At 64.5% G+C, this 25,273-nt stretch overlaps 3 protein-coding genes across 4 annotated transcripts; 1 reads left to right on the top strand and 2 right to left on the bottom strand.

Moving 5' to 3' along the window:
- Positions 1–258: 258 nt before the first annotated feature.
- FSCN2 (fascin actin-bundling protein 2, retinal) lies at positions 259–6,921 on the bottom strand. 2 transcript variants are annotated; one of them, XM_027052536.2, is made up of 5 exons: positions 5,686–6,921; positions 2,586–2,742; positions 1,916–2,037; positions 1,366–1,533; positions 950–1,252 (listed from the first exon to the last, which is right to left on the bottom strand). In XM_027052536.2, the coding sequence occupies exons 1-5, from the start codon at positions 6,620–6,622 to the stop codon at positions 1,047–1,049; spliced, it is 1,590 nt and encodes a 529-aa protein (XP_026908337.1). In that variant the 5' UTR covers positions 6,623–6,921; the 3' UTR covers positions 950–1,046. The 2 variants fall into 2 exon arrangements, with proteins under 2 accessions (XP_053068738.1, XP_026908337.1); XM_053212763.1 differs by having other exon boundaries at positions 259–1,533.
- Positions 6,922–12,806: 5,885 nt separating this feature from the next.
- On the bottom strand, positions 12,807–21,110 carry LOC106987400 (basic proline-rich protein-like). The gene is made up of 4 exons (XM_027052264.2): positions 21,049–21,110; positions 19,121–19,247; positions 18,423–18,905; positions 12,807–18,068 (listed from the first exon to the last, which is right to left on the bottom strand). Exons 1-4 carry the CDS (start codon positions 21,108–21,110, stop codon positions 17,574–17,576), a joined length of 1,167 nt encoding a protein of 388 aa, XP_026908065.2. The 3' UTR covers positions 12,807–17,573.
- On the top strand, positions 21,106–23,955 carry ACTG1 (actin gamma 1). The gene is made up of 5 exons (XM_027052142.2): positions 21,106–21,266; positions 21,631–21,999; positions 22,280–22,718; positions 22,811–22,992; positions 23,082–23,955. The coding sequence occupies exons 2-5, from the start codon at positions 21,637–21,639 to the stop codon at positions 23,223–23,225; spliced, it is 1,128 nt and encodes a 375-aa protein (XP_026907943.1). The 5' UTR covers positions 21,106–21,266; positions 21,631–21,636; the 3' UTR covers positions 23,226–23,955.
- Positions 23,956–25,273: the final 1,318 nt, after the last annotated feature.

The following is a 25,273-nucleotide window of genomic DNA, read 5'->3' as shown; positions in this document are numbered from 1 at the left end:
ACATCCACTCTTGCACCCCCTGCCCTGAACCGCCTCCCCAAAGTGCCACAGTCCCAACTGGCCCACACTGGCTGGACTCATTGGGGGAGAGGGCGGGGCTTTGGGCCCCCAGGCAGGGGCAGGGGCAGGGGCAGGGGCTGCCCGGGGTCTGGAGAGGGATGTAGGCCTCGGGGCAGGGCGTCTTCTGTCTCCCCTCCCTTCAAGCTCTAGGCCACCTGGCCGTGTACTACCCCTTCCCCCAGCCCCCTGGTTCTACTTCTCTCCCTAGGCTCTCACCTCATGGCCTAGGTCACCCAGCCCATCCAAGGGGAATTGGCCTGGGTGGGGGTCCTGGAGGGCTGGGGGCTCTGGGTGCTGGCTGGTGAACCACAGACTTTGTCCTGGTATCCAGCCTGGCCACAGGGAGCCCAGCCTGCAGGTGCCCAGGCTCAGGGTCTGTGAGTAGGGGGGCGCCCTGGGGATAGGAGGCCTGGAGCCCCCTTCCTGGCCTGGTAGCAACAAGTGGGTGCAGGGGCTGAGAGGGGCTCTCTCCCCAGGGTTAGCCAGACACAGCCCTGCTTGGGATGGGTGGGGTCGCTTTTGCTTCCAGGGCTTTCTAAAACCCTGCCCCTGGGGAGAAAAGTGTGAGCAGACACCTCACCCCGAAGCCCCTGCAAGCTGCAACACGCAGGGTCTCGGACCAGGCAGCCCACCCCCACCCCGTCCCGCCAGGTCGAAGGGGGGCTCTTCTCCCTGGGTGTTGGGGAGCAGCTGTGTGGCCAACACGTGACAGCAGCTGGTGGGGGTTGGGGGGAAACCAAGGTGGAGCCAGAGAAGGTCCGGGCTGTCCCTGGACGGGAGGGGTGGTGTGCCGGCCAGCTGGACCCTCCTCCCGGCCCAGCTCCCCAGCCCTGGGTCTCCGGCGCTGAGGGATGGGGAGGCCCAACGACCCCCGGGGCCGAGGTGCAGACCCTCCGCGTACACCCCTCCCCGCCCGGTGGCGCCACGGAGCCCGCCGGCCGCTGCGACACAGACACGGTTTAATGGGGGACAGGCCGGCCACCCGCTCAGTACTCCCAGAGCGCGACCCCGGCGGGAGCGTCCGCGTCCGCGCGCAGCAGCCCCGAGGCGCCGCCGCGCAGGTACTTGCCGCTCCGGGCGCGGATGGCCAGGCGGCCGCGCTCGCGGAACTCGAAGAGGAAGTCCTCGGCGCGCTCGCCGTCGCTGCACACGCTGCCGTGGCTGCCGGTGTACCAGAAGCCGCCGCCACGGCCTGGGGGCGGGGGACGCGGTCGGCGGGGGTCCTCCCGGGCCCTTCCCGATCGCCGCGTCCCCGGCCCGCGCCCCCCCCCCCCCCCCGCCCCCGACTCCCGTCCGGATCCGCACCTCGGATGTGGTAGGCGCCGTCGCTGAAGCTCAGGCGGAAGACGTCGTAGACCGAGCGGTTGGTGTCCAGCTGGTTGGAGCCACGACGGTGGCAGACGAAGCCGTCCAGGCCCCGCAGCACGAGGATGGGGCGGTTGATGAGCTTGAGAATGAACTCGCCGTCCTCACCTGGGGGGCGGGGTGGGGGGCTGAGGGGTGACCCCGCGCCTGCCGCCTTCCCGGGTTGGGTGAGGTGGGCGGGGCACGTAAAGGGCCCGGACTCTTGGCGCCTCTTGTGGGCCCCGTGGGCCACGGCCATTGGTGACCTTGGCAAGGGGCCCGCGGCCACTGAGCCCCAGGTTCCCCCCAAATGTACAGTGGAGATGAGGGCGCTCTGGGCTCCGACTGCTCCCTGGTGTCCCGGGCGCTTTTCTGGACCAGCAAGGATGACTGGTTACCAGGCACTATGGCAGCAGTGATGCAGGGGGCAGGAACGGGTTCTTAGAGGGGACCGGGGTCTCTGCGCAGAGAGCCCAGCCCTCTTTCCGCAGGACAGGTGAGGAGTGCTCACCCACAAAATCGCTGGTGGCCGCCAGCTGCCCATTCTTCTTCATGCACACGTAGCGCCCATTGCTAGCCTTGAGTGCCACCCGCCGGCCGCGCCACTCCACCTCAAACATGGTGCTGGCCGAACTGGAAAAGGCAGGGCATGGTCCCCTCGGAGCAGCAAGACATTGGGAGCTCAGGGTCAGGCTTCCCCGTCCCCCTCAGGTCCAGGACCAACCCCCCCAGGGGGAGACACTTGCCTTCTTCTGGCACACCCACCACCACTAGGAGCTGCCCCTCACCCCAGTGGGCATTCGTTCCAGTGGTCCTCCTGGTGCAGATGAGGTGACAGCGGTGGTGATGGATCTGGAGATGGGGGTGATGTAATGGTGCTGGTGATGGTGGTGACGGAGGTGGAGGTGATGGTGATGGTGACAGTTGTGACAGAGGTGGCGGTGGAGGTGATGGTGGTGATGGTGACAGTTGTGGTGGTGACGGAGGTGGTGGAGGTGATGGTGGTGACAGTGGTGGTGGTGGTGACAATAGTGGTGGTGATGGAGGTGACGGTGGAGGTGATGGTGACAGTTGTGGTGACGGAGGTGATGGAGGTGACGGTGGTGACGGAGGTGGTGGTGGAGGTGGTGATGGTGGCAGATGTGGAAGTGAAGGTGCTGCGGAGATGGGGACACACTCACACTTGTGTGGCCGTGGCCTGGATGCCCCCATGGGTGACCAGGGTCCAGTAGCCCCCCGTGCTGGAATAGAAGGTACACTTCTTTGTCTCCTGGTCAATTTGCATCAGGAAGGTCTCATGATGCAGTTCCTCGTCTTGGTTGGCTGAGACGTTGAGCCCTGGAGGGAGGATATGGGAAGCCCCTCACGCCTCTCCCTGGGTCGGGGGGGGGGGGGGGTGGGAGCAGAAAGGTGGGGAAAAGCATGCTTGGGGGCAACGCTGGAGACAGAGGGGCTCTCATCCAGAACCCTTTGGAATGAAGACTTGGAAGGCACTTCTCGGAGGGCGGGGGCCCCCATGGCCATGTGGGCTCACTGCAGATCTCCACGTCTGGTTCCCTGAAGGTCCTTGGCCCAGCTCCTGCCACAGCCCCAGGAGCCGGGCCCTTCCGTGCCGGCAAATCCCCTGCCTCTGCTAATCGTCAGGTAATCAGCTTGCCTCTGCCCTCTCGACCCAAGCCTTACACCAGCCTCTATTTATAACTCACTGTAAGCCACTGGGTGGGCACAGTGGGGTCCCTTTCTTCCTCAAGCCATCGCCCAGGACACACAGCTGGGGCCTGGGGTCCACTGAGCAGAGGCTGGCCCCCTGTCACCTCCCCAGCCCCCCTCTCACATGTGTGGTCTCCCAGGAGCCTTGAGGGAGGGCAAGACTATTTGAGGCTCTGCCTGGGGTTCCTAGAAGGGGGACACAGGAGACATTCATGCCGGGGTGGGGTGGGGGGGAGAGGGCAGGCACCGGAGCCTCCCTGGTATGTTCCCATGAACCACGCCCCTGTTTCCAGTGATGTGACACATCATAGAGCTCCGGACGAGGCTGGCCTCCAGCGTGTCCGGCTGGTGGGGCCGGAGGGAACGGGGGCCTGAGGGTCAGGGCCAGATCCTGTCCAAGCCTGTCCCCAGGAAGGTGGGGCGGGCGCCAGGCAGGGCCTGTGCTAGAGAGGGTGAGACCTGGGGTCCTTGGCCAGCTCCCAAGGCCGTCCCTCCAAAGCGGGGTCTGTCTCCACCGCCACCGTCCCATCAGCAGTGCTGACAGTGTCCAGTGCCCGTGGGCGCTGTGGGCTTTGGCCGGGGCCGCACGCCGCTGCCACCTCTGAGGCCAGCGTCCTGGGCATCTCCGGTCACACACCCCTCCAGACAGACCGCGGCTGAGGGGCTCCAGCTCACACGGCTGTTGTCAGCAGCCGTCTTGTGACCACGAGGGCACCAGCCCGATGTCAGAGCTGTCCCAGGAGAGCAGCACCACGAGAAGCGAGCAAAGGGCTTTGATGACGCCACTGGACTGGCAGTGGTGTCCTGCCTGCGACCCCACGACCCCAGGGCCTCAGACTTGCACTCATACGAGATACTTCGTGTCCTTGGGCCATTCGGGACCATATTTCTGTTAGCCACACTGTGTCACTGAGGGCCAGCGGTGGAAGCAGCAGAAACAAGCAGGCTCTGGTTGATGGAGGTTAAAGAAGATCGTGCAGGCCAGTGGGGTGCTCCCAGACACCCCATGGGGAGGAAGACGGGTTTGGGGCTGCCCGGCCGGCAACAGCACTGGGATGAAGCCACCAGCACTCGGCAGAACCTGCAGCTCCGGCTGCCTCGGCAGCCCCCGTGTCCCCCCCACAAGCCACGGGTTGCCAGGTCAGCATCTGAACATGGGGGGTGGGGGGCAGGTCATATGCCCTCAGGCTTATTGCAAAGGACCGAGCAGGCGAACGTGGGGCGTGTCCGGCTTCTACCCTGGAAGGCAGAGCTTGCCCTTAGTAGGGGATTCCCCCGTGAAAGGGACAGGCAGGTGCACGGTGGTCCCGAGACGGGAGAACAGTCCAGACGGCACCACTGCCACCAGCACTGTCCCTGTCACCACCTCCAGTGCCACCGCGGCCCTGCTCGCCAGCTGAACACGCACAGCCGCCTTTGTGTCCAACACCTCCTCTGACCCTCGCGGAGGAAGCCCTTCACACCACTGGCTGCGTTTTACTGACGAACCAACCACAGGGGCCTTCCTGCAGGCCAGAGAGCCGTGCGGCTGGACTGCAGGGCCTGTGCTGGGAAGGACAAGGGCTGACTGTCCTCCGTTGTGCCCCGCGACCTGGCCACGGTCCAGACAGGCGGGCAGGAGGGGTTTGCTGGATGACCGTCCCCACACAGGACTGGCCTTGGGAACCCTGACTCCAGGCAGGGCCCCCACAGCCACAACAGGGCTGTCCCCCTCACCCCCCACCAGGGGGCTAGTGGCTGGGCCTCTGCCAGCGGGACCAGGGGCCAGGTCAGGGTGCACACACCCAGGAGCCCAAGTAGGGCCAGCCATGACTGCCGGCCTGGGCCTAGCGAGGGGCCACTCCGGAACCTCAGCTTCTTCTCAAGGAAGCAGCAGTTGCCCGTGTTCACCCCGTAGGTGTGTGATCACACGTGGAAAGGCCCCTTGGGCACACGAGGCAGGTGACCGATGATCCAGGATGCAGAGAACCAGGCTGCACCCACCGGGCAGAGACCATGCCTTCCACCAAGAAGCCCAGGCCCCAGCGGGGGGGGGTGGGGGGGGGGTGGGGGGTGGGCGGGCACCAGACTGGAGAGACCCCGAGGTCCCTCCTCATTCCACCCCTGGGTTGGTGGAGGATCCCCACTGGTCAGGCACGGGTGGTGTGGGCACCGGAGCCCTGCCCACTGCACTCCTGCTGGCTCCTGGCCCTTTCCTCAGCCCCCTCCCCAATTTCCTGTAAAGTTCAGAAAATGGAGCGATGGAAGAGAAGGGGTGGGTGGGGACAGCGGGGGCAGCCCCCTGCCCCTCGCAGCAGCCGGCCTGGGCCTTGCCCACCTCCTGCTGGGCACTGCCCGTCCCCCACTCGAGCCGCTGCCCAGCACGCCCAGGGCTCAGTGGTCCCGAGAGGGACCCCCTCCTTCTGGCCCTGCAGCCGCAGCCCTCCGCCGGGACCCCACACGCGGCCCAAGGTGCACCCCTGCCCCGTGCACTGCCACCATGCGTCGCCACCCGCGCGGACACGATGCCACTGCCCCAAGCGAGCCCCCACGCTGAGGTCAGAGCGGCCGGCCCGGTCGCACCCACGTTACCTTGCCGCACGGACACGTAGCGGTGGTTGGCGGCCACCAGCACCACCTGCGGGTGACTCTCCTCCAGGTCGAAGAGCTCGTCCTTGCCGGGCCTCGTGTTGCGACCCGCCCTGAGCGTGGCAGTGGGGCCCACGGGCGCCAGGTAGCGGCCATCACAGTCCTTGAAGGCCAGCTTGCCGGCCTTGAACTCCAGCGTGTAGCGGGCTCGGGGCTCGGGCTCCCACACGAGGCGGCCGTCGCTGCGCAGGTAGCGGCTGTCACAGGACCTGAGGCAGTACTGCCGGTTCTGGAAGATGAGGGTGATGAGCGCGCCCACGCCCCACGGCGTGTCGCTGTCCGCCACCATCTCGTCCTCCTGCGGGCACAGGTGCGCGTAGCGCCTGCGGCTGACACTCAGCAGGTGGGCCTGCGGGTGGATGGCCAGGTGTACGGTCCACAGCTCGGCCGGGGAGATGGCCGTGGCGAAGCAGGACAGCCGGTCCTCGGTGCCACCGAAGAAGCGGCCGTGGGGCTCCGACCGCAGCACCCAGCGCCCGTCGGGCTGCGGCAGGACCAGGAAGCGGCAGTCACGACCCGGCCGCTCCGCCTCGCAGGCCACGCGCCCATCCTCCTCGGCTGACAGGTAGCGGCCCAGGTGGCTGCTGCGGAACAGCACGGCCGGGCCCTGCCCCGGGTCCGGCTCCAGCACCCACATCTGCTTCCGCTTGAGGCTGGGTGCCGAGGCGTTGACCTTGAAGCCGAAGCTCTCGGCTGTCAGGTAGCGGTCGGTGTCGTTGACCAGGCCAAACTGGATCTTCAGCACCTGGTGCAGGCCGTTGGTGGGCATCTTCGGGGCTGGCCCTCGGCGCCCCCCCGCCCCCCGCCCCCCAGGGGCCCGGGAAGCTCTCTCTGCGTGCTCACGGCCCCCGAGGTCCCCCGGAGGCCTGGCCGGCGTCATGCATGGACCCGCTGCCCTCTGACCAGCGGCTGCGGGGCCCCCGGGGCCGTTCTTACGTGGCCCGCGGGCAGTGGAGGGCGGGTGGGAGGGCGGATCAGAGCTGTGCCGGCTTAGGGACAGCGGCTGCCTTTTGTTACCCCAGCTTGGATTTCAGCCACTCCTGGACTTCACCAGTGAGCGGCCGGAGCCCCAGGGCCTGCACGGCTGGAGAGCTCCGCCCGCCCCGGGGCTGCCCACCTCCCTGTTGTCTTCTGGCGGCCGCCCAGGCCCACGCCTCGGGCCCTGTGCCCCGCCTCCTGGCCCCCCCACCCCCCCCCCCCCCGCCGCGCCTCTTGGCCTCTCTCCCACGTGTCTCCCACCTCAGGGCCCCCAGACCCACTGCACAGACTCTCCAGCCCAGCCCAGCTCCTTCCCGATGCAGAGAAAACCGCCTGATGGAAAGTCGCAGCGGGGCCGCAACCCGATCGCAGCCCTCAGCCCGCAGCCGCCGCCAGATCCTCGGCGGGATCTAATTACCCTTCTCTGATTCCTGGTGCCAGGGGCCCAGCACGGCCCCCCGACTCAGGCAGCCTGCAGCCCCGCGCCCGGTACCTCTCCCAGGGTGGCCCAGGCTGGGCGAGTGGCAGGCGGGGGCATCAGTGCCATCGAGTGGCCAGGTGCGCCCAGGCACCCCCATCCAGGCCCAAGCCAGGGTGCAGGCAGTGTGGAGAGGCCGGCCGGGTGGCCTGGTGGTGCGGGGCCCAGGAGAGGCCCCCAGTTTGCCAAGATGGCAGTAGTGTGATGGAGAGAGCGATGCCCGCCTCAAGGACCACACCGAGGGAAGGTGACATGGGACCGTGAGCGTGGAGCAGATGGCGTCCCAAAGGCCGTGTGGACCCAGGGCCGGAGGACCAGGCCTGGAGCCCACCCCCGTGCTGTAGGCACCACAAGGAGCCCACTCTCCCCCTTCCCCGGGTGAGCGGAGCCGAAGCCAGCCTTGCTGCGTGGCCCTGGGGACTCCTAAACTGTCCTTTGTGTTGCTGGGGCGACTGGTCTGTGAGGTCTTTACAGGGTCTGGTCTAGGGGGTTGTGGGGGCCGAAGCCCTCTCAGCAGTCAGATGTGAAAAGCGGGCTGGGGGAGGCCGGAAGCCGGCCACCCCTGACTCCAGCCCCTCCCGGCCCCAGCCGCTGGGACCACCTGGCTAGACTCCCTCCCCCTGAGCCCACGGGGGCCATCTTTGGGGACGCGCAGGAGTCAGCTCAGCCGCACCCTGCCTGTCTGTCTCCTGCACCTGCCTCCGGGGCTGGGAGCCAAGCGGTGAAAGCAGAGCTGCCTGGCCTGGGCCCGGGCCAGCCGTGGCGCCCTCTTCCTCATTGTAGCGTGTGCCACTCGGGCCTCCCTGGGGAACGGGCCCGGGGCCACGGGCATTTCCAGCCAAGCCTCCGGAGCCTTGCCTCGGCCTCGTGGGTCCCGGATGCTCCGGCAGCACCCCTTCGACCCTCTGGAGGCCATGACGGGCCCCCCACTGGGGGAAAGGGCCTGGGGCTGGGCGTGTGTGGGCCCCAGGGAGCGGGGAGGGCGGACAAGACCCAAGAGTGCTTCCTCCGTTCTCCAAGCCCCGGGCAGCACCCTTGGAGGCACATGCAGACACTGGGGAGACAGACAGGGTTACATGTCCCTTCGCGGGGGCCAGAGTGGGATTCCGGGAGACAGCCCTGGACACAAAACCTCACAATAGCTCGGTGCACGCCATGGGTTGGTCAAGTGAGGCTGGTCTTGGCCCTCCCTGGGGGCTGGCATCGTCCATCTCTGTGACCCACACGCATTGAGGGGGCACCAACTGTGTGCCTGGCTGGGCTGTGTGCCAGGTACCCACTGGCAGGGAGACGTATCCTCCCCCCCAGAGATAGTGCCCACATGAGATCTTCCCAAGCCCCGGGGGCCCGGGCCTAGCCGCGATGCCAGGGAAATGTCCGTGGTCTGGGGGTACAAGCCATGATGCTGTCCACACCTGTTCCACGCTGGATCTCACTTTGTGCCACCTCCCAGGGCTTTGGGAACACCCATGGGACACGTGCCCAGCAGCACTGCTCAGTTCATCTGTCGGGGGGGGGGGGGGCTGCGGGGCGTGCCCAAGGTCCCCCCAACTCCCAGCTCTGACGGAGCGCGGGATGCCTGATTAGCACCAAGGCCTCATTAGTGCTGACGGGTGCTGGCAGGGTGCTCACGGGCGTCACGTGCCCAGCGGGAGGGTGGCCAGCTGCCAGGCGCTAAGTGGGCCTGGCTCCGGGAGGCCTCTTGGTGGCGGGGCCAGAAGTGGCTGTGGCCTCTCAGTTCTGGGGCCCTACAGCCCGAGGTGGGCATGGGGTGGGGCTGCCTGGCACTGACCCAGAGTTTAAGCCAGGGGGTGACCTTTCAGGCCCCAAAGGGACTCTTGAGAGGTGGGCCTCGGAGCCCGGGCTTCCTTGGAGGCAGGTAGTTGCATGGATCTACCCTCCACCCCCCTCCGGCCCCAGGGCCCAGATGCCTGCCGGGGGTCACGGTTCCTTTCCGGGTCCCCTGTGAGGCTCTGGCACACAGTAGGTACTGTGAATGTTTGGGAAGGTCTGGACCTTGTGTGATGCGCTGAGACCCTGCAGCACACGCACCAGTGTGGACGTTGTGTGTGCAGGTGCCCGCGGACGGACGGACGGACGGGGCGGGGCAGAGTGAGCCGCGGGCAGCTGCTGGGCCAGCCCCGGCCCCGGAGATGCTTCCCTGGACCCCAGCCTCAGGGCCCACTCATGGCCGCCCGGAGGGTGATCAGGCTGCGTGCAGCACAAGGGAGTCGGTTTGAGACTCCCTGTGAGCGCCTGCGGTGGGCTGGAGGTGTCCTCGGGCCACGGGGAGCACTCCTCACGGAAACACGTGCCACCCTGTGGCCACGCCCCCCCCCCCCCCCCCGCCAGGGGGTGTCCACACAGCCACCGTCTGGGGGCACACAAGGTCTGGGGCCTGTCCAGGATGCCCTCAGGGGCCTCCAAAGCCCCCTGACCCCGCTCACCTCTGAAACTGCCCTCCTGGGGGGTGGGGGCGTGTGACCCCCGTGTGTGTCCATTGACCTGGGCTTTCATCTGCGACCTCCGGACGAGGCCCCAGGATGATGTCAGCCCGACTGATGCACCAGCTGCAGCCCTGTGTCACTCGAGGACAGGTGCCTTTCCCTCATGGGTGCTTAAGGGCTGGTCGTGTGAGCGGCACCCCGCGCCCCCTTCAGGGAGTGGCCAGCTGTAGACGGACAGAGCTGGGCGGACCCTGCTGCGGAAGCCGGGCCTGCAAAGCAGGGGCTGACTCAGCTCTGAGCTCCCAGCAGACAAGCTTGGGACAGATCCCCCGCCGCCGGCCCCACTTAGTGAGGTCGGGTGTGGCCAGGAGCAGAGAGGGCCTTGAAGCCCCCGGCCCCTGGCATCGACCCCGGAGATCTCAGGAAGCCGTCCCTTCCCTGGGATGCTGGGGGGTGGCTTTGGAGGGCCTCCCTCCCCAACCCCGTCGGGCCCCTCCCGGGGCGGCCGGGAAGAGGACTCTCGGTCGTATGTATCTAGACCACTGGCCTTGGATGCGCAAGGCCCGCCCGGGCTCCTGCCGGCACACGGCTTGCTGCCATGGCGACCGGCACGTGTACCAGGCCGGGTGCCCGGGCAATGCGGATGCTGGTGGCGTGAGCTGGCACAGGCCCCGTGTGTGTACAGGCCGGGGGAGGGGGTGGGTCCCCACTTCGGCTGGCCTGGAGCCCTGGAAATCGGGAAACGGCCCAGGACGGAGACCGGGGCAGCCCTACCACCTGAGGGACCTCCACGGGCCACACCTGTCCCGGACCCGGGTCTCGGGTCCCTTGCTAGAGCAAGGCCGGTTGTGCCCTCCCCGCAGGGCAGTGAGTCTCTGGGAATGCCTTCCAGGAAATCCCCAGCGCCCCACCGGCTCTCCAGTGCCCCCGCCTCAGCCTCGGGACAGTTGCTGCTCCGGTTAGAGTTCCTGTCCTACTCGGTTCCGGGCACCGTGCCCTCCGGGGGCCAGGCCACTCCACCAGGCCCCCTTCTGGTCCCGGCCTCCCCAGGCGAGGCGAGGCGAGGGCTATCCCGCTGGCCTCGAGGCTGCTGGGCCTGGCCCAAGGCCCTGATTTTCATGCTCCCAGCCCCAGCATCTGTTCCTGGGGGGGCCAGCTTGGCAGGCGCCCCAGGCCCGGCCTCCTGCATGGTTCCTGAAAACAGGCCCAAGGCTCAGTTGCCTCATGATTCTTTCATGGTGGAGTTCTGCGGCTCTGGAGCTCCATTTACACGGGCGGGGCCTGGGTTGGTTTACGGGAGGCCTGCAGGCGGTTTAGGGTGACAGGCTCCCTTCTGCAGGGCAGAAAGGACAGGGCAGTCCTTGGGATGAAGAGTGTGGGGAGGGGGCCAGGGGGTGCCCGCCTGTGTGCTGCCTGCTCCCCATGAAAGTCCAGCCCCCGGCCTCCCCCTCCCCCTCAGCCCTACCCCAACCCCGCTCCTCCTGAAGGCAGGGCAGCTACTGAAATACTGGTTTTCATGGGCTCCTCTCCGGCGTGCGCCCCCCACCCCGACTCCCCGAAGTGGAGAGCCGGTGTGGTCTCCCGGCTCGCTCTTGGCTCTTGTCTCTTGTAAAATCGTACAAGTCCTGGGGAGGGGGCGGTTATTTCTGGAGGGGTGTAGGGAGAGAGAGAGAGAGAGAGAGAGAGAGAGAGAGCCCTCTGAGCCCGGCCAGAAGTCCAGGGCCCCCGCAAGGCTGAACGTCCCTGAAGGGACCATGAGGGCAGGACCGCGGGCCCCTCAGCAAGTCCAGATGCCCTGTGACCACTGCTGTCTTCCAGCACCCAAACCCCAGGGCCTTTGCATATTTCTGGAACTGGAAGGGAGCACTCACAAGAATATCTGAGAGTAAATCCCTGGCTGCACGGGGCTCAGAATCAGGACCAGATCAAGTCCAAGAAGCGACGGGGGTAATTACCGTCCATCTGGGCTTCCAGACACACACCTGGCAGGGACAGTCAGGAGCCCGCGACTCTGAAGGTGACCAGGGCAGCCCGGCACTCTCACACGCGGCCACGCACACACAGCGAGCCACAGACACACACGCACATAGCTGCTGTCCGTCCGCAGAGGCTCAGCCCACACCCCGCACGCCGACAAGCACAGACACACAGTAAGTACCTACTGTGTGCCTGAAGTCTCGCCAGAGAGCCAAAAGGACTTCTGGGACCAAACAGCAATGGACCATTTCCTCGGCCTACCGTGAGAAAAGCCACGCACGTGCCCACCGTCCTGTGTCAGATGGCTCCCAGGGGCATCAGCTCGGGCCTTTGTGCTGGTCCACTTTTTGTAAAACTCTCCGCACCTTTGGGTGATGCTCTAAGTGGCGAGAGAGTAAGACAGGGGTCGTGGGGATATACTATCTGACTTTATGGCAACTCAATGACATAGGTGATCCGGGGTTAAGTCACTGTTGGGACAGCCATCATTAAAACACCCGCTGTGGCTTAGATGAACGTGTCCTATTCACGTTAAATCGCCTGGCTTTGATCACTGCACTGTAGCTACGTGAGACAATGTCCCTGTTCTCAGGAAAAACACACTGAAATATGAAGGAGAAAAGGGCGGGATGTCTGAGGCCAACTCCCAAGCTGTTGAGAAATGAGAAGAGAGAAAGAACAATGAGGCAAGTGTGGGAAATGTGAAAACAGTAAGTGTGAAATTATCTCAAAACAAAAAGGTTAAAAAGTATAATAACTAGAATAAAGAATTCCATCACGGGGTCAGAAGAAGGCAAAGAAATGTCCCAGAGAGTTGGGGGGGGGGGAAGCAGAAACAGGAATAATGTTAAAGGACTCATCTGAGAGATAAGACGCCCAATAACAGAAATCCCAAAACAGAAACGCTGAAAAAAATAAAGCAGGAAAGAAACAAACTGTGATAGAAGGGACACAAGACATTTCGACGTTTCACCAGAACCGAAGAGTACTGAGTGGCCAGGGCCTAGAAGTGGTCCAGACAAAGAGACTTCACCAGAAGCACACCCAGAGATCTCAGATCAGCAGAAACAGAGAAGCCTAAAGCTTCATAGAGAAAACACAAAACAATCCTGAACATTGGATCAGGATTCAAATGACACTCATTCCCCAAAAACAACAGCATAAACAAGACACAGAGTCAAGACTTCAAAATCCAAAGGGAACATTTTCTTTATTATTATGGTTACGTTTAGTTAATTTTGAGAGAGAGAGAGAATGTGAGCAGGGGAGGGACAGAGAGAGAGGGAGACACAGAATCCGAAGCGGGCTCCAGGCTCCGAGCCGGCAGCACAGAGCCCGACGCGGGGCTCGAATTCACAAACTGAGTGCGAGATCATGACCTGAGCCGAAGTCAGATGCTCAACCGGCTGAGCCACCCAGGTGCCCTAAAGGGAACATTTTCAACATGAATTTTCCTCACTCCCCAAACTACCCTTCCCAGGTAGGGTAAAATACAGGCCTGTGCGGGTACCCCGCCCTGCCAGGGGGCCCACCAAACTCCGTCCGCCCTGGCGTAAAGCTGGGCCTGGAGAGAGGGGTCTGGGAAGGTGCTCAGCACAGCTAAGCTGCAGGTTCGCTCCGGGTGCTTATGGGTAGGGGCCCCTCCTGGGGGTGGGCTCCTGCAGTCTCCGGTGGTACGGTGGGGCCAACCCACCCGTCACCGAGGGAGGTGGAGGTGTCCCGAATGCCCAAGAGCATCATCTGTCTTTCCTCGCGGTATGCTGTCTCTGCACCCCCCACCCCCCCACTCCACCTTCAGGGCGAGCTCTGTTCCTCCGCGCTACCCCACCCCAGGGCATTCTGTGGCTCCCCACTGCCCTAGTGGGGCACTCCAGCGCCTGCTGCCATCTTCCTGGGGCTAGCCCAGCCGCTCACAGCCCTGGGAGGGCCCCTGGACAAGTGGAATGGACTCACCCCCTCTGTCCTCCAACACGGGCGGGCCTCCCATAGCTAGCAGGGTGAGTAAAGAGTTGGCTGTCTCCGGGCCCCACCTTTCTGGCCGTGGGACCTGGGACTTGCCTCAGCCTCTGAGCCCCCATGTCATTCTCTCTGAATTGCTTATCATTGGCCGTCTGCCTGGGTGGCCTAGCTGTCAAAATAACCCAGTGTGCCCAGGAAGCAGACGGGGCATGGCTGCTTGGACCCCTGCGTCCCCATCCCCTGGGCACCAGCACTGTGTATTCCAAGAATCAGGTCCAAGTCTGCCCTGGCTTTGGTGTCCCCCTGTGGCCGCTGTCTGTTCCTGGACAGAAGGTACCTGGGCATCATGGTGGGCTGGCGCCGTCTGGCTGAGTCGAGGCCCCGGCCCTCCCCCTTCCGTTGCCTTGGGTACCGGCTGACCCCAATCCCACCTTCTCTCCCTGCGTCGGCACTGGTTGAGGTCACCGGCCACTCCCCTCACTCTCTGGCGGCAGTGACTCAGCGGCTGGCCCGCAGTGCCGGGCGCCTCCCCAACCCCGTCAGTGGCCGTAGGGGTCCCTCCCTGCGCTGGGGAGGGCTCGGCCCACCGCGTAGCGGGGAGAGGGCGGCGCAGACCGGTGCAGCCTGGATTTCTCGCTAAGCCCCAGGCGCCCAACCCCGCTAGCGGGACCCACCTGGCGGCCCACCTGGGAATCACACCGGGCCCGCCTCGGAGCTGGGCGCCGTCTTCTGGCCCAGGCCTTCAAGTTCGCTGCCCCTAGGGGGTGTCCCGATTCCCAGCCCGTGGCCCACCCGGAGAGGTGCGCGCTGATGCGGGCCTAGGAATCAGGGTGCCGCGCCTGCCCGCACCCCGCCGAGGCAGAGGAGACGCGGGGGTGCGGCGGACGGCTCCGACGCCAGGTCTGAGGGCCGCTAACAGCGGGAGCGCAGAAGGGCTGCGGGCGGCCCCTGCGCGCATCCCGGGAGACGGTGCGAGTCTGGACAGGTCAGGGAGCCCCCGGGCTCCAGCCCCAGCTTGCGCGGCCTCTGGGCTAGCCTCTTCCGCGGTCCTCGGCCGCCCTCTGGATTTCCGTGCGGGGTCACTTGCGCGGTCCCCCAAGGGCGCGGGGACTCGGCTCCCAGAGGCGAGGCCGGGCCCAGGCGCGGGGAGGGGCGCGCGAGAATTTGTGGTCTCGTGGCCGGGCACCGCACCCTGTCCATAACGACACGCGGCACCACCCACCGGGGGGGGGGTCCTCGACTCCCCCGAAGCGTCGGGCCCTCGCCCCCCATCCCGCCCCGCCCGATACCCAGCCCCAGGAGGGTGGGCGGGGCCTGGCGGGGCCACGCCCGCGCCTCGCCGGCCAGGCCCCCGCGCGCCGCGCAGCCTTCCCGGGAAGTCTGGGCGGAGGAGCGAGGGCGCAACAAGCGGTCGGGTGACCGGTCCGGAGCCCTGGCTCGACCCTAGCCTGGCCCACTCTGTCCACGCCCCCTGCAGCCCTCGCGACAGTGGCGGGGAGGACGGGGCGCCCAGGGCAGCCGCCTCCTGCCGGTGTCCCGCCCTGATCGCCTCCATGCCTTCCGCCTCCGCCGTTAGGGACACCTGCCGCGCGGGGCCCTGGCCCAGTCGGGAGAGCTCGGCCGGCCGGGCGCGTTCCCCACAGGCCGGGGCCAGAGCGGGAGGTGCGGGTGAGCCCGCACTTTTCTCGGTGCCCTACCCCACCACCTCAGCACTGCCCCCTGCAGCCCTGCGAGCCTACCAGCCGGGGTAGGCGGACCCTTCCCTCTCAGCCCTAGAGCCATATCCCGGAGTCAGGGTAGGGGACAGCTCGCCCAGCCCCCCTGTGACGGTCCCTCCGGGGCTGCTCCGTCTTCATTCTTTCTGCCTCCGTTCAGGCGTCCTGCAGCCACAAAGGTGCCAGGCGTTATTCCGGTCGCAGGGGACACCAGTTTCACCATTGTTCCCCGGGGAAACTCTGGGGCAGAGGGTGGGGGCAGACAAACAATGAATAACCAGTATTCAGGGAGGAGGTGGGGGACTGGACCTGAGGCCAGGGCAAGGTCTGGGGGACTGCAGGGCAGTGGCGGCCAACCAGAAGAACTTGTAGAGGAAGAGCCAGCCAGCAACTGAGGTTGGAGGGCAGTGAACAAGAGAGGCAGTAGGTGAGGGGTTGGGGGGTCAGGCAGGGCCACCAGAGAGCTTCCAGCACAAGGGTAAGGGCTCAGGCTCTGTCTCGAGGCAGTGGCAGGCCCGGGGAGCAGAGCGAGCTGATTTGCAACATGGATCCCGTGGAAGCAGGAGGCGGGCAGCCCGGCTGGACAGACAGCATGGCAGGTCAGGGGCGTGCGGATGTGCCGTCGCTGGCGGGCACCTGGTGTCTGGCTTGAGCTGCGTGCGGAGGCGGGGCTGTTGCGAAGCAGCCGGAGGCGCGGGCTCCTGGGTTGAATCCTCGGGGTCCCGCCGCAATCTGTGGGTGCAGCTCCCAGAGAGTAAGGGCCGTGCAGAGACCGAGCGGTGATCTCTTGGGGAGGCAGCTGTGAGGCGGGCCCACGGTGCGTCCACGACATAATTTTTCTTGGCAAAGGTGACGGGCAGCAGACGGACCACTGCTGGGCCACGGTATCGGGCCCCGCACCCCCACCCTGTGGTATAGGGAGCGCTGTCACTCTACCTGCTGAGGCCCAGGAAGTGAGGCCTGGAAGAGTGCCCTCAGAAGCAGAGCCAGGAGCCAGCTGCTCCATCAAAGGCCGCTGCTCCCAGGAATCTTGGGTCTGATACACAGAGGCGCCAACTGAGTGCTTCTTAACCAAAACTTGAATACCGCGACGTCAAAGCCCGAGGCTGAGAAAACCGCAGTGAGGCCTGGGGCGGAGGGAAGATTCACCTCCCAGTGGCCTCCAGTCCCTAGACCTGTCGTCTAGTGCAAGAGGGCCGCCAGCCTCAGATCCTCTGATGGGCTGCACGACTAGCCCACTTCTTTACAGAAGGGGGCAGTGGGAGGTCGCAGCTGGCACAGGCTGAGCCTGGCCCAGAACCCAGGTCCTGACTCCTCGCCCAGTGCTCTTCCCGGGGCCTCCTTGGCTCCTGCTGCATCAGGATGGGGAGACAGAAGCTCTGGTAAACTCCACGGGGGCCCACCCATCTTTGAAATGCCTGGAACCCTCCTCTGCTGGAGCAGTGGGTAAGGTTAAGGAGGGAGGGGCCCAGGGACTCTTGGCCTGGCTGTCTCTGTACACCTGTCTCTCCACACTGCGTGTGGGGAGCGTACCCTGCAATCCTGTTTTCCCCACCTGCAAAACGGTATGGTTTCAGGGCACCTCCCCAGGCACATGCAGAGGCCTGGTTCACAGCTTCCGGCTGCAGGACCAGCGGCGGTGATAAGCCGGCGGCGCCTGGCTCCCGCACAGCGGTGCACGTGACCAAATGGCCAGCCACCAGAAGGCTCTGCAGAGAGAGGATCTGGAGCCCCAGCTTCCAGGTGTGCCGCAGCAGACACGGTGCCCTCAGAACGGCCCCCACTGGGCACGAGGCCAGAAGTATGTGGCCCTGACCTCGCCCTTGGAGTTGAAACTCAGACGCAAGCAGGCCACGCCAGCAGGAACTTGGCCTTGTCTACCTCGGCAGCCCTCAAGACCACTGTTCCTGACAGACAGACAGACAGACAGACAGACAGACATAGCCGCCCAAGCCTGTCCCCCTCTCCACGGGAGACTGCCCAGCGCCCTGCAGACACAGGCAGAAGAAGCAGAAGAAGAATCATCCTGCCTTTGATCTGTCCACAGGCCTGGGAGAACCAGACAGGGACCTACGGGTAGGGAAACTTTGCTTTTCCTTAGATGTTCTAAAATGAAGTTCTTATTATAATGTTAGATTTACAGAAAAGTAGCAAAGATTGCGTGAGCTTTGCTGTAGCCTCCCCACTCAGTTTCTCTTAAGGTAACAACTTACACAGGCGTGGTTCAGCTGTCACCGCGAGGAACTTTGGCACTTGGTATTAAACTCCAGACTTTACTCAGATTTCACTGCTTCTTCCGCTGCCTTCCTTTTTTGTGTCCCAGGATCCAAACCAGGATCCCACGTCGCATTTGCATGGAGAAGGCAAGGCATTCCTCGCAGGTGGGAATGGCCAGGCCAAAGGCTGGGGGCGCCGACCCATCACCAAGTCACCTGTGCTGTGTGCCTGACAAGTAATGACTAGTTGGGAGGTGGCTAGAGGTGGGAGGCTAGCAGGGTGAGTAGGGGGTGCAGGTGGGCTGGTGGCCACGCTACCAAGTGCAGAAGTCCTGGGGACCACCCCTGAAGAGAGCAGGGAGATGACAGCGACGTGGGGTTGCCAGGCAGTGCCCAGGACCCGGAGGCAAGGCCTCGAGCTAAGTCTCAGCCCCACCACAGTTACCTGCAAGGTGACCCCACCTCCCCGTCCCGCTATTTCCTCAGCCATTAAACGCATGGAAGATAAAATGAAATGCAGCAAAGTCACAACAAATCGCCCAAAGCCAGCACTGAACTAGGGGGAAAAAAAAATCACATCATTTCTCTGAGGCCCAAGTTTCTGTCCTCAAGATGCAAAGGACACACCCGCTTCTGGGCAAGGGCGCAACTGCTGGCCCTCTCCCTCCTCCCCAGAGCTTCCCCGCTCGCCCGAACCAGGGGCTGCCGCGTCCGCGCGGTCCCCTCCCCAGGGACGCCGGGCCCTCTCCCGCTCCAGGCGGGGTGGGGGCGGCCCCGAGCTTCCAAGTGCACAGCCCTGAGGTGACCTTGGGCGAGGCCTCGTACTGCCCGGTTGCAAAACAAAAAAATCACGGCACAGAAGGCGGCGCTCCCCCGTCCCCCCCGCCGGGGTCGAAGGGCCCAGTTCTACCTGGGGCAGGGCTCCTCCGCGTCCACGTACTCCCGGCTCCCGGCGGTGCTTCCCAGAAGGGCCGTCACTCCCCTCCTCCCCCGCCGGGAGGCGACCCAGCCCCGCATCCCCCGCACCCCCTGCAGCCGCCGGACCTGGGGGGGGGGGGCGCGGGCACGGGTAGCCCCACCCCCATCCTCGGGGCCGCGCCGGCAGCGGAGCTGTGGGGTCGCGGGCGGCCAGGGGTGGGGGCCGGGGGTGGGGGCGGGGGCCAGCCGCTGCCCCCTCCGCTCCCGCCCCGGCCGCCCGCCACCGCCCCTTTGTTCCGCCGGCCAATCGGCGGCCTCCTTGACTAAATAAGGCGAGGAGCGCGCCCGGCGCCCCCCGTCCGTTACTTCCACCCCCGCCCGGCCGGTGACTCAGGGCCGGCGGCGGGCGGGGACGGGGCTGCCCGGGCCGCGGCTTCCCGGGCGGCGGGCGGGGCTCCCGCGGCGCCGAGATCGCCTAATATGGCCGCACCGCGCCGCGCGCGCCGCCGTCCCCCGCCGCTCACCTGCGGCCGCACCTTGTCCCCCTCCACCCCCCCCCCCCCGCCACCGCCTGCCCAGCCGGTGACACGCCGCGGAAGAGGAAGTGGCTCCCCGCCCCTCCCCCCGCCGCCCGGCGCCGCGGGGGTGGGGTGGGGGGACGTCGGGGCTCCTGGGCCCCGCCCCGCTAACCTCCACGACCCCGGGGCCGGGCACCCGGCGTCCCGCGGACTGCAAGGTGCGGAACGAGGAAGGGGGGCGGGGACCGAGGTCTGTGGATCTCCGCTCCTTCCCCGTCTGTTCCCAGAAGTGGCCGCCCCTTAAACACACCAGACAAAGGAGCTCTAGAGGGAACTGGCGTTGGAGGAGGGGCAGGTGCCCCCCCCAGCCCGAGTCAGAGGCCTGGACGCCTTCGCGGAGTGGGCGGACCCAGGACGTGGAGACCTCCCGCCCTTCCCACCTTCCCCGTGGCCTGTGCGTGACACCTTGGGACCCCCAAGTGGAAGTCCTCCTCGCATCTCTGACACCCCCACCTGAGGGTTGAGCAGGCCGTGATTGTGCCCAAGGGCGCGAATAAGGACAGGTTTTACGGAGGCCAAGCCCCGGGGTTCTCTCATGGGTGGGGCACACACCTGATGGACAGCAGTCTTGCCCTGCGCCCCCAAAACGCCCGGGAGTCGGAAACCCAGCTAGGCCTGTGGCCATAGACAAGGCCTTGGCGTTCGGGAACCGCAGTCCTCAGGTGAGCTGGACAGCTGCCTTACCTTCTGGGCCTAGCGTCCTTAGCCACAGATGTGGCCACCAGTTCAGCTCGCGGGGCTCTTGGGGCGCCTGGCCCCGCCCCCCCCCCCCCCCACCGTCAGACACCTGCCCGGGTCAAGCTGAGCGCCCGGGGGGGGGGGGGGGGGACCTTGCGTCCCTTGCCTCACTCTGCCTGGCCCCGCTGCCCCCACTCTTGGCCTGTGCTCTTCCCCACGCCTCCTCTGACCTTTAATTCTATACTGAGCAATTCCGAAAGCTTACAAATCAGCCCAAAGAAAGCCCAGCCTTTGATTCCCCTCTGGGCAGAAAACATTGGCGCCAGCAGGTGCGGCCAAGACCCTGCTGGCAATGACAGGTCTTCCAACTCAGGCTGCTGGAGAAAAGGGCGCGTCCGGTATCCAGGAGAACCTACAATTCCAGGGCAGTTGGGGCGGGGCCGGCCTGGAGGCGACCTGGGGTCGGGAGAGCAGCGGGGCTTCCTGTTCCCGGGGACCAGCAAACCCACTCCCACCCTGGTTCTCTCTAGTGTCATAAAGCGGAGAAGATGGTGCCCGCTGAGAGTTGACCGTTCGGAAGGTCAAAACTTCCCTAATCTGCCTCAGTTTCCTTATAATGCTCACAGGAATTTAAAACAAAACAAAGCCCCTCCCCAGTGGATGGGGGAATGGCCCCAAACCCCGAGTGTAGCTCGCTTAAGGGGACAATCGGGCCTGCGGTTTGAGGGGCGGGAAGCTTTGGCTACGGCTGGAATGAAGCCTCTGTCTCTGCACCTCCAGAGACCCCAGGCAGGGAGCCCCATCCTCCGGCGGAGGGGCCTGCGCGGTGGCCGGCAACGCTGGGGGACACGCGGCTCCTAGCTCCCGTCACCGAAACGAGGTCACGACACCTCGGGGCTCCTCCGGGCCGCGGGGCCCAGAGCACCGCAAGAGCGACCGACAGGGACGCCCCCCCCCCCCCCGCCTGCCCCTCCCCCAGCCCGGCGTCGGCCTTCACAGTCCACGCTCTCAACGGAGCCTGTGGGGGGAAGCTCGGAGGGGGCGCGCGGGGCCGGGGGCGAAGCCCCCAGTGAGGCCGGGCCGCGGGGACACACCCCGGCTTGGGGCGCGGCCCAGCTCTGGGCCAGGCAGTTTCGGGGCGCAGCCGGGCCCTCCCCCACGGCGCGGCAGTCCCGGGGCGGGCCAGTCGGACCCGCAGCCCTGCCCGCGACCCCAAGTGGGGGGCACCCACCCGCTCGGCCCGCGCGCGCGCACGAGTCCGCACAAGGTCTGGGGCGTGGGGTCGCGAGCGCGCGGGGGTGGCGCGGGCGGGGCCGTTGGGGGCGGTGCGGGCGGGGGGCGGGGCCGGGCGCGGGGCCCCACGTGTCCCGGCCGGGCGAGCCAATGGGCGCCCGGCGTTCGGAAAGATCGCCATATATGGACATGTTCTGGGGCCGCGCGCGCCGCCGGCCCGCGCGCGCGTCCCGCTTCGCTTAAATAGCGGCGGGGGAGGCCGCGCTCGGTCTCACTCGCCGCAGCCGGCCCGTGCTCTGTGTCGTCTCGTCGTTTGTCGTCCGCGTCCACTGCCGCCACTTCCACCGGTAAGAGGCCGGCCTGCGTGCCCGGGCCCCGGGTCCCCGAGTCTGGCGCCGCAGGTGCACGCCACGCCTCCTGTCCCAGGGTCCCCGCAACACTGCCTCGGGAGTTGCGGGGTCCGCGTCGGGGCGGGGTGTGGTGCGGACGGCCGGTGCACGGCTGGCGCGGGGGGTGGGAGGGTGGGGGGGTGGGGGGGGCGGGGCAGGGCCGCAGTGCGGAGAGTCCCGGTCGCGCCGCCGCGAGCGAGTGAGGGGCGCCCCGAGAAAGACCGGGTCCCAGTTCCGGGCAGTTACTCCCCGCCAGGCTCGGTGGGGGCGGGGGGCGGGCAGACGGACCCTCAGTGTCTAAGCCGGCCGCGTCTTCACGCAGACCGCAATGGAAGAGGAGATCGCCGCGCTGGTCATCGACAATGGCTCTGGCATGTGCAAGGCGGGCTTTGCTGGGGACGACGCCCCCCGAGCCGTGTTCCCGTCCATCGTCGGGCGGCCCCGACACCAGGGCGTTATGGTGGGCATGGGCCAGAAGGACTCCTACGTGGGCGACGAGGCCCAGAGCAAGCGGGGCATCCTGACCCTCAAGTACCCCATCGAACACGGCATTGTCACCAACTGGGACGACATGGAGAAGATCTGGCACCACACCTTCTACAACGAGCTGCGCGTGGCCCCCGAGGAGCACCCGGTGCTGCTCACTGAGGCCCCCTTGAACCCCAAGGCCAACCGTGAGAAGATGACTCAGGTAAGCGCTGCCCCAAGCGCCCGCCGTTCGTCTGTTTCATTAGCCATTTTCTGTTCCGCCTTATTTTCTGAAATTCAAGTATTTCTTTCGATATTTCCAGGGTTCTGTTCTTCTGGCATTTCCTTCCTGAAGTCTCAAGGTTTCTTACTTGTGTTTCTGCCTGCAACCTTTTTTTCTTTTCTCTACACATCACATTTGTGGCATGCCAGCATGCGGTGTGTGAGCATGGGGTGGCTCCGGGTCCCTGTCTCTGACTAAGGAGCCCGTTGCCTTCTTCCAGATCATGTTCGAGACCTTCAACACCCCGGCCATGTACGTGGCCATCCAGGCCGTGCTGTCTCTGTACGCTTCTGGCCGCACCACTGGTATTGTCATGGACTCTGGGGATGGGGTCACCCACACTGTGCCCATCTACGAGGGGTACGCCCTGCCCCACGCCATCCTGCGTCTGGACCTGGCTGGCCGGGACCTGACGGACTACCTCATGAAGATCCTCACGGAGCGCGGCTACAGCTTCACCACCACTGCCGAGCGGGAAATTGTGCGTGACATCAAGGAGAAGCTGTGCTACGTGGCCCTGGATTTTGAGCAGGAGATGGCCACGGCCGCGTCCTCGTCCTCCCTGGAGAAGAGCTACGAGCTGCCCGACGGGCAGGTGATCACCATCGGCAACGAGCGGTTCCGCTGCCCCGAGGCGCTCTTCCAGCCTTCCTTCCTGGGTAGGTGTCTTGGGCAGCCGTGAGTTCGGGCCGCGTCGCTTTGGGCCCGGAAGAGGGGCGGATGCCCTCTAAGGGAGAGCATTGTCTCTTAGGTATGGAGTCCTGTGGCATCCACGAGACCACCTTCAACTCCATCATGAAGTGTGACGTTGACATCCGGAAGGACCTCTACGCTAACACGGTGCTGTCTGGCGGGACCACCATGTACCCCGGCATCGCCGACAGGATGCAGAAGGAGATCACAGCTCTGGCGCCCAGCACGATGAAGATCAAGGTGAGTCTAGTGCGGCCGTGGGCTGGGCCTCCCGGGGCCCCGCTGTGAAGACCGCGGCCTAAACTAAAGCCGCGGTTTTGTGTTCGCAGATCATCGCTCCCCCCGAGCGCAAGTACTCCGTGTGGATCGGGGGCTCCATCCTGGCGTCGCTGTCCACCTTCCAGCAGATGTGGATCAGCAAGCAGGAGTACGACGAGTCGGGCCCCTCCATCGTCCACCGCAAATGCTTCTAAACGGACTGCGGGCAGATGCGTGGCGTCTGCCGCACGAGTGAATTCCGAAGTCTAGGTTTGCCCTGGCAAGTGTGTGCGCCTCCTGCTGGCCTCGTGAAACTGGAATAAGCCTTTGAAAAGAAATCTGTCCTTGAAGCTTGTATCTGATGTCAGCACTGGATTGTAGAACTTGTTGCTGATCTTGACCTTGTATCCAAGTTCACTGTTCCCTTGGTATATGTTTAATACCCTGTACATCTCTTTGATTTAAATCCTTAGGACGTGCGGCTCGGTCACTTCGTGGCTGAGGTTGAGAACATGTTCGTGGAAGAGAAATCCGGTGGTTTGAGAATCTTCGAGACCATGATATTCTCGATCTGTGCAGGGTATTAATGTCTAAGAGCTGCCTATTCCAGGATTTCTCTAGAGGCTGGCAAGAGTCCCGAACCAGTTGTCATTTCTGTCTTGCCGGTCTGACAGGGTTGGGAAGGTCCGAGCCTTGGGACCCACTTTCCTTTCTTACCCGATGTTTTCCTGCCAGAACACCGTGGGTTGTTAATTGCCTTGAGTTGGAAAACGGTTTGCATTTACAACTGTAAATTTATTCATCCTTTTAATTTATGTAAGGTTTTTGTACACAATTCTCAATTCTTGAAGAGATGACAACAAATTTTGGTTTTCTACTGTCATGTGAGAACATTAGGCCCCAGCAACGCGTCCTTGTGCGAGGAAAATAAAGTGCTGCCGTGAAGCGCCCTGGCTTCTGTTTGGGGGGGGATGGGGTGTGTGGCAGGGGCGGGTGGTTTGGGAGGAGAACTGGCTGAAATTGGGCAGCAGCTTGGTTTCCTGCAGACCAGGAGTTGGGAGTATTTTAATAAGGTCTAGTGAACAGCCCAGCACACAGCAGCTTGGGGTTTGGGGTCCCCTGCCCTGCCATTTGGGGGCTTTTGCGTGAAGGATCCTGTGCAGGAGAACTCTGCAAGTGGCTATGAGGAAAACGGTGTTGCAGGTACTTGGGAAGCACTTGGAGGCCTAAGGGGCAGGTTCCTTGATCGTGGGCTTGGGGTTGCTTTTTTTCCACCAGTTTCAGTGAAGCGGCCACGGAATCCATGAAACATTTGGGTTACTGAACCAAGGAACTAGTCTTAGGTGTGAAGGAGGCTAACAAGCCTTCATCTGTAAATCCTTGCACTCAGTCACAGGTCTGGTTCTTCTAATGGCATGCCTCAGTCTTCAGTTTTTTCGGATTTTCAAACTATTGTCTATCGTTTGCAGGTTGGCTCAGGGAAGTAACGGTTAACTAGACTTTAGAAGCTTAGGAATTTGGAAGGACTTAATTTTGAAATGGGAGAACAGTATTTCGACTGGCAGATGGGCCATTTTTGCCTTTGCTGCTGGGAAGCACATTTCAGCAGGGAGGATTGTGGTGGTGCTTCCTAGCTGGGGCTCTGCCGGTTGGGAGGGGCTTTGTTAGGATTGGAGCAAGGGGACCCAAGAGCACGTGACTGAGGGCTGTGGAGCATCTCAGCCTGAAGTGGGATTTGCCAAACTCGGGCCTTCATCCTGTTTTCCCTCCTGTGACCACCCACGAGAACATAGAGCGGCCATTCAGATTGTTTTTGTTTTGTCCAGAGTGAGTGGGGGTGTGGGGCGGAGGCAGAGAAGAGGATAGAATCTTAGGTCCCCCCCCCCCCCCCCCCCCCCCCGCTCCATGCTGGGCCCAAGGTGAAGCTCGATCCAAGAACCCTGGGATCACGACTTGAGCTGAACTCCAGAGTTTGACACTCAATCCCCTGAGCCACCCTGGTGCCCCTCAAATTCCTTTTTTACCCTGGGCAGCTTTCCACTTTGAGTTGGGACTAAGTGTAATTCTTAGCGTGCTGGGTCCCAGGAACAACGGACCGGGCTCCATATGTGTTGGGGGAGAAAGACCTCTGGTGTGGTGACCACACAGGCCCGTGCGGACTCAACCTTTCTGGTGTTGGGTGGGTGGGCTCATCCCTCTACGCCCTGTGTCCCCAAACAGGAGAGCAGTGCCTCCTCCCCGTGGATGTGAAGGCTCAGTGAGG

The sequence above is a fragment of the Acinonyx jubatus genome, chromosome E1 (genome assembly GCF_027475565.1).
Source record: "Acinonyx jubatus isolate Ajub_Pintada_27869175 chromosome E1, VMU_Ajub_asm_v1.0, whole genome shotgun sequence".
Taxonomy (NCBI): Eukaryota; Metazoa; Chordata; class Mammalia; order Carnivora; family Felidae; genus Acinonyx; species Acinonyx jubatus.
This window is presented reverse-complemented; position numbering and strand designations above follow the sequence as displayed.